The sequence below is a fragment of the Microcaecilia unicolor genome, chromosome 4 (genome assembly GCF_901765095.1).
Source record: "Microcaecilia unicolor chromosome 4, aMicUni1.1, whole genome shotgun sequence".
Classification (NCBI taxonomy): domain Eukaryota; kingdom Metazoa; phylum Chordata; class Amphibia; order Gymnophiona; family Siphonopidae; genus Microcaecilia; species Microcaecilia unicolor.
The window spans coordinates 359117322-359129742 of NC_044034.1; the positions used below are offsets into that span (position 1 = coordinate 359117322).

Below are 12421 nucleotides of genomic sequence, written 5' to 3' on the forward strand. Positions count from 1 at the left end.
ACACAATAATGTTGGATCTTCCGGTCCCACCCATCCCAAATCTGACCTCTTAGCCCACAAAATCCTCCTCACAGGAGGATTTAAAAGTTGGTATTTTATGGGGGCAATTTAACAACAGGGCACCTACCTTCAACCATTATAAATTTAAACCTGCTCTGAAAGAGCTGTAAATGAGTGCAAACCCACTGCAGCTCGGCTCACACTATACCTTTGCACAAATCGTATATAAGTGGCCACTATCTTGGTGGATCTGATACTACAGGGGTCTAACCAAAAACAGCTTTTGTAAGAGTCATTTTCCACATGTAAAACATGTTATACACATGGAAGATGCTTTATAAACTTACCCTTTAGGAATACTTACTTTACAGGTAGACAGCTGGCACCCTGGAGGGCCACTAAGCCCCAGGGGCAAGAGCTATTTAGTACTCCTACCTTTAAAAATTGAAGGATGAAGCACAGTACAGCATAAAATTTTCTTTTTACAGTGTTAAGTGCTATAACATGAATAAGACAATTAGCATACTCCATCAGACACAAAAATAAGCTTTGCCGGGCTCCAGAAGAATGAAGCAAGAATCCTGTCAATTAGCCTCTCCCTCCAGTTACATTCATGGCACTTCGCACCCCTACTCGTGACCCACAGTAGGGTGCGTGGTGGGGGCATGGGTTTGAGGGCTACATCTGACAAGAACTTAAATACAGTTGTAATTTCACACACAATTACAACCCTGAGAAATATGCGAGTCTCTTGTACACCCTGTTTTCCTTCTCCAAAATAAAATGCACGGAGTTCAAAGCGCAAATTTTTTCAAACATCAAAAGACAAAAATACTTCAAACCCTGTTAAGTGTCCTGTTGACAGGCTTCTGGGACCTTTACTGTAGGTCAGTTTTAGTGGAGATTTTCAGCTTCCTACTGGCCAGTAGCTGATACGCATTATTTCTGGAATCTTCAGGTTAACTAAAACAAACGTTAATTCACAGAAACAAGTGACACAGTATGCTGAGGAAAACAGTCCTGGTTTACATTTGATTCCAGTCATGAGTCGCTGAAACATTAAATGTGCATGACATGCCTTATCCGACATAGGATAAAATATGTGCCGGGGAGGGAGACATAGTCCTTTCTGAAAAAGACGAAAGTAAAAAAAAAAAAAGAAAAAAAAAAAGAGAGCTGGTCTAAGAACTGTTGTTTGGGGGGGGGGGGGGGGGGAAGGGGGGGAGGAGGAGAATATAGACCTGACTATCCCAAGCTACAAGGAAGCTTCCAGTACCACACTAATCCAGTAGTTCTAAGAAAATACAGATATGGTAGAAAAAGTAAGAAATATTTCACCACAAAAATCAATAATTACCACCAACAAGGAGAAAATGTATACAAATATATATATATATATATATATATATATATATATATATATATATATATCTTTTCTCATACAGCGCTTGCACTTCAGTGAAGAGAATTGGCGGAAGCGAGGATGGGTCCCACTGAGCTCGTCTCCAGGATGCCGCTGTCACTGACCGTGGCAGCCTCAGTGTCACACTGGAGCTCCTGCTGTCTGTCTGCAACAGGGATCCCCAGCTCATCGGGGCAATCGGTACTAGCGAGCGACAGCAGCACCCCTGCTCCCGCCACAGGACCTTCCTCCTCTTCCCGTAATGACTTCTGATCCTTCAGCACCTCCACTTTCTTGTTCAGCTCGTTCCTCTCCGTCTGAAGTGCCCGGCAAAGTTTCTCCAGACGCTCCAGTTTTATCTGCAGCGCTTTGTGTTCTTTATCACGGAGAGTTTTCTAGTTGGGGGAGGGGGGAGAAAAATCAGAAAACCAGACACGACTTTGTTAAAGTCCTGAACAGAACGAACTTGCCACCTTAAGGAGCTGGGCAAAACGCTGCCATATTCCTGTCTGGAACAGACAACGCTGCAGGGTTAGTGGAGAGAATTCAAAAGTCCTCATTACAAAATACCTTAAAAGTGACCAAATTACCCAAAATATGCACCTGCATGGTTATTGTTCACTTCAATGCACAGTCTTCAAAACTGCTGAAATTCTCCTTTTCATTAAAGCTTTCCACCATATAAAATTATAGAAGTACTCAGAAAATTAGCTGTGCTGAAAGAAATTCTACAGCAAAATGTGCTACAATGGGGCTAGTTCCAGGTATCACACTCTTTAGGAGTTCTCCAACCCTAAAGCACACAGTTTTTGCAGAAAGGATCCAAACTAGAGCCGTGCACGAGGCCATAAGCTGGTCCCCGGTCAATTCTTCCATCCCCATCATATTGCTATCGTCCTCTCACCATCCCCAGTCAATTATCTCCATCCCCTCACCATCCTCACAGTTTTCTTCCCATCCGCATAAACAACCCACGTTTAAAAGATCTTGTAAATTCAGACAAAACATAAAATATGCATCCTATAATTTGTTAAAAATCTAACAATAGGCATTACTTTGTTAGATATGCAAGATTTTTTTTTTTTTTTTAGCTGAGGTGCTGGTGTTTCAAGTTTGAGTTGAGGTGTGCATGGGGACATTATCTGTCCCCTCTCATCCCTGCAGTATTAATGACTGTTTTGTCAACACCCCAGATACCTGCAGATTTACGCAGGTTTCCCCATCTCTGTGCACATCTCTAGTCCAAACGGCAATGGGATGGAGAGGGATCTATGAGTTTTCGCTGCAATCTAACCTCAAACTATGGATAAAAACTTTATTTAAACAAAGAAAAAAACAAACAAACATGCTGTTTTACCAACGTACTCCTTTGGGAAGCATCTCAGAACAATTACCCTTAAAGCCAGCTACGCTGATGTTTGGCTTCTGCAACCTAATAGTAACATTCCCGGAATGCCTGTTCCTTAACTACAGATCTACTGATAATGGGGTTTCCCTTTTCTATTCAGGCAAAAACCTCTACCTGGTCTTGGAGAGGTCAACCTCTCAGAGTGGTATACATGAATCTCAGAGAAAGGAATAGTCTTCAGGTTAGCAGATAAACACATTCTTGATTCTTGTGCTTACCCTTAAATTAGGATTGTAATGTTGCCACTTTTATATGAACCAAGAATCAGTTGGGGGGGGGGGGTCCCTTTAATCTCAACATGAAAAATCATACCTAGCAAGATGTTGGGCAAATGAACATGAATTGAACTATCCAAGCAGATTATCTGAGTTTTTGTTGATTGATTTGCAATGGATGCCCAATGGACTATTCAGAAGCAGAGAGGGCCTGAATTCTCTGCAGGGAAAAATTATTCGGGCTACTGGTAATGGAACCATTATGGAGGGGAACTATACTGGACCCGGTTCTTACAATCAGGGAATGTTTCAGATATTGTACTAGGAGATCATCTGGGATCCAGTTAGCACAGGATGGTGTGGGGTTCAGTATCAAACGAGGACCCTAGACTTCAGGAAATCTAACTTTGTCAAGATGGGGGAGTACCTCTAGGGATTATTAACTGGATGGGAACCATCTGGGGGCGAGCAGAACAGCAAGAAACAAAACAAAGGATAAACATTTTTTTTGTGTGGTTAGTTAATAAAGCTAAGAGGAAAAAGAGGTTATTATGGTTTTCTAAAATAGCTGAAAAGATAAGGTGGGAAAAAAGGTTGGCTTTCTTCAACCGCAAGAGATCACAGAAAGGGGAGGACAGGCAACAATATCTGGAAAAGTTTGAGAAGCTGGGAAAATAGGACAGCAAAGGTACAAACAGAAGGAAACAGCCGAAATGGTAAATGACAACCTACAGGCAAAAGTGAAAAAGCTGCACTGCAAGACAAAAAGGCAGAGGGGAGGAATATGAAGAGGCTGATAAGGAAAAAGCAGACAGCTCAACAAACATCTGCTCAGTGTTCAGGGGAAGGATCAGGAGCAGGACACCAGGAAATGGACATAAATAGGAATGGAAATGAGGGAGACCTCAAATGATTTTCAAAAGACTGTGCTCAAGGAGAGCTAACAAGATAAACTAAGCAATGGGGCCAGATGAGTTACATCCAGGAATATTAGGGAAATTCTGGCCACCTCACTGTCTGACTTTTCAACACACCTTTAGAATTAGAAAAGGTCCTAGAGGCCTGGAGATATAGACAGATGTGGTTCCTCTTCAAAAACAAGTAAGAGAGGACTGGGAACTACAGACCAGTTAGTCTAACTTCTGTAAGTAAATTATGGAATCACTATTAAAACCCCTGTGGCAGGGATCCTCGACACTGGCACCTCAAAGGGTGTAGATGTCAACACATACAGTACCGCTCTCAACGTTGGGGAAGGGTGTAGGGCTGTACCTCAGAGCTCTTCGGGGCATGGACAAGGTTCCACTGAGTCAAGGCAAGCACAGACTCACAGTCCAGTCTGAATATGGTGAGGACCATTCATGGGACTCTGAAAAGGACCCTCATAACTTCTCAGAGTTTTATGGTGTACCTTCTGATCCCTCCCGACCTCAAGAAAGACCTACATCTCCACTTGAGAGCCTCTCTTTCACTGGTTTTGCCAGGGAGATGGCTTCTGCCATCCCATTTATGTTAGAGATGGAGGAAAAGCCCAGGGCAGAGATGTTGACTGTTCTGGACTATGAATCTCCTCCAAAGGAAGGGTCACAGTACCTTTGCACCCTATCCTTAAGGATGCAACTGACGAACTTGGAATCTCTCCTGTAAGTGCAGGTCACACCTAAGAAGGTGGCTATGCAGTACCATATCCAGAAGGCTCCCGGATTCGAGAAAGCCCAACTGCCTCACCACTCTCTGGTGGTTGAATCCGCCCTCAAACGAGGTAGGATCTCCAGGACTCATGCCTTGCTCCCCCAGGTAGACAGGCTCGGATATTAGACTTGTTTGGGAGAAAACTTTTCCAGGGCTCAATGCTCGAATCCAGTCCTACCAGCTCTAAGAAAATACTCTTTTCACGTAAAGGGTGGCGGGTGCGTGGAATGGCCCCCAGGTAGTTAGGTTCTGGATATTAGACTTGCTTGGGAGGAAAGTTTTCCAGGGCTCGATGCACATTGTTTGCATCCAGTCCTACCAGCTCTTTCACAGAAACGGTGGTGGTTGCGTGGAATGGCCTCCAGCTGGAGGTCGTGAAGATGAAGACTGTGTCAAAATTTAACAAAGCATAGGACAGGCACATGGGATCCCTTAGGAAAAGGGAGAGTTCTGTGCCACATGAACTTTATCATACCACAATATCACTTTGTATTTGTTTACACCGGAGTCTGCAAACACCTCTCCGGTACTATGTAAGCCACATTGAGCCTACAAATAGGTGGGAAAATGTGGGATACAAATGTAACAAATCCTATATAATAATTCTCACCTCCAAAGTTCGAAAACCTGGCTGCCTGTGTCCGTAACTTTGGGTCTCCAAAGCCTAGCTGATGTCATGATGCATTACGCCATGGAATCTGTTTGTGTGCGTGCATCAGACGCACGAGCACAAACTGATTCCAACGTGGGTCCTCATTCAAGCCGTCCGGCTGACAAAAGGAGACTTCGGCTGGCGGGGGTTGAGGTCCCCTGCCAGCACAGGTACGCGACGGCGGCTGGGGAGGTTTGCCGGCGGGAAGGGGGGCTCTAGACGGTCGCGACGGGGGGGGGGAGGCAGGAAATCGGAGGGAGGAAGGCACAGGTCAGGAACTCAGAGGGAGGGAGGTGGGATCTGGAACTCGGACCGGGAGGGACGGGCCTCAGCCTGGACCTGGGGGGGGGGGGGGGAACCTTGCTAGCGCCCATTTCCTTTCTGCCTGAAACGGGCCTTTTATACTAGTAAATAAATAAAATAAGAGTTAGTGGTACTGAGGAAGGGCAGACTGAATGGGTCATTTGACCCTTATCTGCTGTCATGTTGCTATATGAGCCTTTATTTGCAGTACACTCAGTCTTGCGGATTCTCTCCCACAGGGGCAGGCTGCACAGCTTCACCAGTAAGTAGCTGGACTGCAGAAAGTATCTGGTCAGGGGCGCATACGATTCTTCTGTCATAGCATCCAGACTCTCTGCCAAAGGTGTAGGAATGCGCAGACTCTTAACGGCTACGTGTCTCTGACCCGGAACCAGCAATTCATGGAAGGCTGGCAGACATCCCATGCCGAGGTGGCAATCCATTTGGAGATAAGGTAGAAGAGGTTAACACACTGATGCCATCAAAACCCTGTCTCGGCACCCTCTAGCTGCAACCTCTTCCTCATGGAGATTTTCCGGTGGGCCTGGAAGCAATCCTACTACTTTCAGAGGTGTAAGGTTTCTGCTGCCTTCCCACTCTGCTCAGCATTCTAGGCCTCACCAGTCCCACCCACAGAAGTCCTAGCCAGCTCCCCGTTGAAGCAAGGGACAAGCCTTTTCACTGGCTCCAGGGGAGCACAGCTGCACTCAAATTAACTGTTCTGGACGGCATACTGGCAGGGGGAGGCTGAATTTTTAACATGATAGGTGGCTCCTTGTAACCTCCAACTGGTGGGTTCTTCGAATAGTATGTCTCAGTTATGCCCTGCATTGGCATCAAAGACTATCAAATTGCCCACCAAGAGCATCGTTCAACAACTCTCAGCACAAACAGATATTTGCAGAAGAAATCTCGCCCTCAATGCGGTCGAATATGTACCACTAGGGAAAGAAGGGAATAGATTCTATTCCACGTACTTCCTTGTGCCCAAAAAAGGTGTAGGGATTTCATCCCATCCTAGACCTAAGGGCCCTGAACAAGTTTCTGGTCAAAGAAAAGTTCAGGATGATTTCCATGGGCACCCTTCTCACCATGATTCAGGAACACAACTGACTAAGCTCTCTGGACTTAAAAGATGCCTATACCCACATTTCAATATTTTGCAGTCATAGGAAGTATCTCCGATTCTACACAGGGAAACACCAGTACTGCATTCTACCATTTGGTCTTTGTCAGTTCCCAGGGTATTTACCAAGTGTTTCGCGGTAGTTGCGGCATATTTGCGCAGAATAGGAGTATATGTGTTTCCCTATCTGGACAATTGAGTGGTCAAGAGCACTTCGCAGGATGGAGCATCAGAGTCAATGCGCCTAACTATTCAGGTGTTGGGAGTTACGGGGTTCGTCATAAAGTACCCCAAGTCCCACCTTCTCCTGGTCCACTGATTGAAGTACATAGGAGTCCTGCTTGATGTATTGAAGGCTTGTGCTTTTCTTCCACAAGTGAGAGCAGAGGCCTTATCAACACTCGTCTCTGGGAATCTAGCGGATATCCTCCAGAATACACCAGAGCTGACGTACGCCCTTCTCTGGTGGACAATTTGGACCATTCCAAATTCCACCTCCTCAGGTTGCAATGTTTTATGTAAATAAGCAGAGGGGGTACGGGATCCTACCCTTTGTGTCAGGAAGCAGTGGGCCCTCCTTCATAAAATGGTCCTCCGAGCCACACACCTACCAGGAAAGGACAACTGCCTCAGTGGACAGACTGAGCAGGGTTTTGCAATTGTGTGAGTGGTCTCTCAACATGGACGTAGCCCACAAAATCTTCTGAGAGTGGGGCATGCCCTCGGTGGATCATTTTGCCACACATCTCAACAACAAAGTCCCCCAGTTCTGTTCCAGGCTCAGGTCACATGGCAGACTAGCGTTGGATGCCTTTCTCCTACATTGAGGGGGGAGGGACTTCTGTATGCATATCCTCCAATACCTCTCATAGAGAAGACTATGCTGAAACTCAAACAATACTAGGGAACTATGATACTATCACCCCTTACTGGCCAAGGCAGTGATTGACTGGGCTAGAAATTGGGTGAGTGAAAGTGAACAAAAGGGAGTGGTAAATGGAGCTCAATTTAAGGAAAGGAGCGTTGCAGGTGGTGTGCCGTAACAGTCGGTCCTAGATCTGGTTCTTTTTAACATTTTTGTATGCCTCTTTCAACAGGAAAGCAGTTCTGGAACGAGAGCTCATAAGTAGACGATTAGAGAGGGCAGAGACTGAGGAATAAACTACCGTGTTTCCCCGAAAATAGGACCTACCCTGAAAATAAGACCTACCGGGGTTTTCCTGCAAATTTAAAATATAAGACATCCCCCCAAAAGTAAGACCTACCAAACTTTATTTTAAGCACGGCCGCCGAGAGCCACCCGAGGTTGCCCCCCCCCCCCCCCCCCCCACCCTCCGTCGCTCCCGGAACTAACCTGAAGCGCCTTTCATCTTCGCAAGTTCGGAGTCGAAGCAGCAGCGCAGACCTCTCCTTCCTTCCATGTCCCGCCCTCGCCTGACGTTACGTTACGTCACGTCAGGCGAGGGCGGGACACGGAAGGAAGGAGAGGTCTGCCCTGCTGCTTCGAATCCGAATCCGAACTTGCGAAGGTGAAAGGAGCTTCAGGTTAGTTCTGGGAGCGACCGAGGGGGGGCGGGCGACCGATGTTTCCCAGAAAATAAGACATCCCCCCGAAAATAAGACCTAGCGCGTTTTGGGGAGGAAAAAATAAATATAAGACAGTGTCTTATTTTCGTGGAAACACGGTAAGGAAATACTTATTTATGGAAAGGATAATGAATGTGTGGAACAGTACCCAGTCAACTGTCTGATGGGACAAGTACAGATGACTTTTGGAGGAAGAAGGGATTGTAGATGGACAGATAGGCAGACTGGAGAGGATGTAGGGTCTATTTAGGGCACAGGAATAAACTAAGGAAATACTTATTTATGGAAATGATAATGAATGTGTGGAACAGTACCCAGTCAACTGTCTGATGGGACAAGTACAGATGACTTTTGGAGGAAGAAGGGATTGTAGATGGACAGATAGGCAGACTGGAGAGGATGTAGGGTCTATTTAGGGCACAGGAATAAACTAAGGAAATACTTATTTATGGAAATGATAATGAATGTGTGGAACAGTACCCAGTCAACTGTCTGATGGGACAAGTACAGATGACTTTTGGAAGAAGAAGGGATTGTAGATGGACCAGCAGGCAGACTGGAGAGGATGTAGGGTCTATTTTCTGTCATTTTCTCTGCTTCTAGGGCTCCTAATGTGAAAGTATGACTGTGACTTACCTCTTCAGCCATCTGTAGAAGGGCTTTATTGTTATTTTCCCACTTTGTACGCCAGACTATGGTCTCTTTTTCCAGTTTCTTTATTTTCTTGGTCATCTGCAAAGAATTTCAAGATGGATTCACCTTGTGCTGAGGATTACAATTTACTGTAAAGCCAACCTTGCCAATGTATGGACAGAGATAAAAGGGTGTAAGCTCCAGTGTTAAATGGTCTGTGCTTCCACTATCACTGCACATGTACTTGAATAATCCCCAAACTACTACCTCACAAAAGCTAAAATAATTTTAAGCGCATAGAAGGTGTGTGTGGGAATGTGGTTTCAGGATTTCTTAAGAAACATTATACACTGTAGTAGTTCTCAAAACCAGTTCTTGACCCCCACTCTCAACTGGCCAGTCTGGTTTTCAGAATATCCCTAAATATACACATGAGAGATCTGCATAGTCTCTCATAGTGTATACAAAGCTCTCATGTGTATATTTAGGGATACCTGTGAGGATAGGGTGAGACCCTCTCACTGTGGTGAAAGGTGTCTAGCCATGAAGGCCATAAGCTTTTGAAAATTCTTCTGCCCTCTGAGGACGTGAAATATGTGGTTTCAAAATCCTATCTACAAATTCTTCTCATTTGTCATTTGGTTTTGCCTGGGCCCCCCATGTAGCCTGGTTGGAGAACACTTGGCATAGTGCTTTCTCTTTTTTATTGTTCCATCATTGTGGAACGCAATGCCTGTGTCAATGCATGGTGAACTCTCCTTGAAAAGCTTAAATCCCTGTTCAAGGCCTGGTTGTTTGAAAAGGTGTATAGTATTCCTGCTTATTTTCGAAAGAGAAGGGCGGCCATCTTCCCACACAAATCGGGAGATGGCCAGCCATCTCTCAAGTCCGGCAAAATCGGCATAATCGAAAGCCGATTTTGGCCGGCCTCAACTGCAGTCCGTTGCGGAGCCGGCCAAACTTCAAGGGGGCGTGTCGGCAGGGTACAGAAGGCAGGACAGGGGCGTGGTTAAGAGATGGCTGACTTTGCCCAATAATGGAAAAAAGAAAGCCGGCCCTGACGAGCATTTGATCGACTTTACTTGGTCCCTTTTTGTTCACGACCAAGCCTCAAAAAGGTGCCCCAACTGACCAGATACCACCAGAGGGAATGGGGGATGACCTCCCCTCACGCCCCCAGTAGTCACCAACCCCCTCCTACTCAAAAAAAAAATAAAAAACATTTTTTTGCCAGCCTCAAATGTCATACCTAGCACCATGACAACAGTATGCAGGTCCCTGGAGCAGTTTTTAGTGGGTGCAGTGCACTTCAGGCAGGTGGACCCAGGCCCATCCCCCCCACCTGTTACACTTGTGGTGGTAAATGGGAGCCTTCCAAACCCCCCTCCCCAAAAGAAAACCCCTGTACCCACATCTAGGTGCCCCCTTCAACCCTAAGGGCTATGATAGTGGTGTACAGTTGTGGGAAGTGGGTTTTGGGTGGGGGGGGGGATTTGGGGGGCTCAGCACACAAGGTAAGAAAGGTATGCACCTGGGAGCAATTTTTGAAGTCCACTGCAGTGCCCCCTAGGGTGCTCGGTTGGTGTCCTGGCGTGTCAGAGGGACCAGTGCACTAGAAATGCTGGCCCCTCCCATGACCAAATGCCTTGGATTTGGCTGGGTTTTAGACGACTGGCATCGGTTTCCATTATCGGCGAAAACCGATGCTGGCCATCTCTGACATTTGGCCAGCCCCAACCATATTATCGAAATGAAAGAAGGCCAGCCATCTTTTTCGATAATAAGGTTCGGGACTGCTCTTTGCGGTGCCGGCCATATAGATGGCCGCCGCCATTCGATTATGCCCCTCATTATGAACCAGTGAGTACTGTCCAGCATGGTCTTTGGCACCAATAGAGTGGAGGTTATGCATTGATTACTTGGTAGCCTGGTTTGATTGGTATGTTTCTTTCCTATTTTTACTGTAGTTTCTTTTGTGTTACCTGTGATTTTAGTTTGCAAACTACTTTGTCCTGCTAGCCAGTTAAAGTGGAACAGAAAGTTTGGAATAAATAAAGACACTGAAATCTGAAAAGAACCCATTCTCAAATAATAAAACATTGCTTTCTTGGCACAGAAAAGAATATTCTATCAGTGTTTTGCACATTTCTTTATACATATTACAATATTTCCACAACCTGTAGCTATGACGGCCTGTTACTACCTTTTCCATTTCTTGTCTGAAAGTTGTAAAAAGCTCATTGCTCTTGGCCATTGTAGTCTGGAATTCTTCAAACTTATCCATGTACAGGGAAAGCTTAAGGGAAACAAATCACAGGTTCTGTAAGATTACTGCAATTCACATTCTCAGAAATTGGTTTTCTGCCCCTGGCACAATGCCTTTCGCATATGGCACATGTATGTGAACCTTAAGGTGCATCAAATACGCCTTGGGGACACACAAGGAAAATACTGTCATAAATAGATCCACAACCTATTCTCGTACTAAGACATTTTAGCTTCAGCTTAATTTCTTGGGGGGGGGGGGGGGGGGGGGGGGGGGGGGGAGAGGCGGACATTTTTCCCTGTGCTCAAGCTCCCCTGTTGGAGGTGAGGGATATAATGGGGGTAGCATTACAGCCCAGTTGTGGCGGTGATCAACAAGGAGGCACCCCAGTTTTTTGATCCATAATGATTAAAGTGACAAATGGGAAGGAGTTTTGAAAACCTTCTCAGGCTCGAGACGAAAAAAAACAATTAGCTATCTTAATTTTATTTATTCAGCTATCTGGGAAATTAAATTATAACAAACATATTTTCCATACTTACTAACCTACATACTTAACATATTTCTTTACAGGAAAAGACACTTGCACATCAATGTTCACTTTTTTGATGTATTCATAAACTTGGCGTAGATTTTTTGTACTTCATTTTAGAGGAACATATGTATTTCATATAAGACCTAGCAAACATCTTCTAACAAACTGACCCTTATTTCTGTTTTTATATATATGTAAGCAGATTTCAGCCTTTCCTCATATGAGAGGCGTTCTATCCCCTTTATCATTTTGATTACTCAAGGTGAGGTCTCACCATGGAACAATACAGAGGCATTATAACATTTTCGGTCTTATTTTACATCCTTTTCCTAATAACTCCTGGCAATATATATTCTACATTGATTCATCCCAGGTAAGGGTGAATGGAGAGACTAACCATGCAAAGCCACACGACTCCTCAAATTAAAGACAGTCAGACTCTGCATTCGTGTTAATTGTGTTACCTGCTGCTTTAGCTGGGCTTCCTGTTGCTTCATCTGCTCACATTTATGTTGTGACTCTGAAGCTTCGTTCAGCAACTGGTTAAGGAGGAGGGTGTACAAAAACAATAATAAAGAAAAGGTTAGTAGGCTTTACACCAT

At 45.2% G+C, this 12421-nt stretch overlaps 1 protein-coding gene across 1 annotated transcript in view; it reads right to left on the reverse strand.

Annotated features, from left to right (window-relative positions):
• Positions 1-1442: 1442 nt before the first annotated feature.
• The window catches only part of TXLNG (taxilin gamma), a 62120-nt gene continuing 51141 nt past the window's right edge, over positions 1443-12421 (reverse strand). The window contains exons 7-10 of the mRNA XM_030199697.1: positions 12284-12358; positions 11222-11314; positions 9022-9117; positions 1443-1797 (exon numbers count right to left, since the gene is read on the reverse strand). Of these exons, the coding sequence (XP_030055557.1) occupies positions 1456-1797; positions 9022-9117; positions 11222-11314; positions 12284-12358 (606 nt within the window). The 3' untranslated portion in view covers positions 1443-1455. The remainder of the gene's footprint in view (positions 1798-9021; positions 9118-11221; positions 11315-12283; positions 12359-12421) is intronic.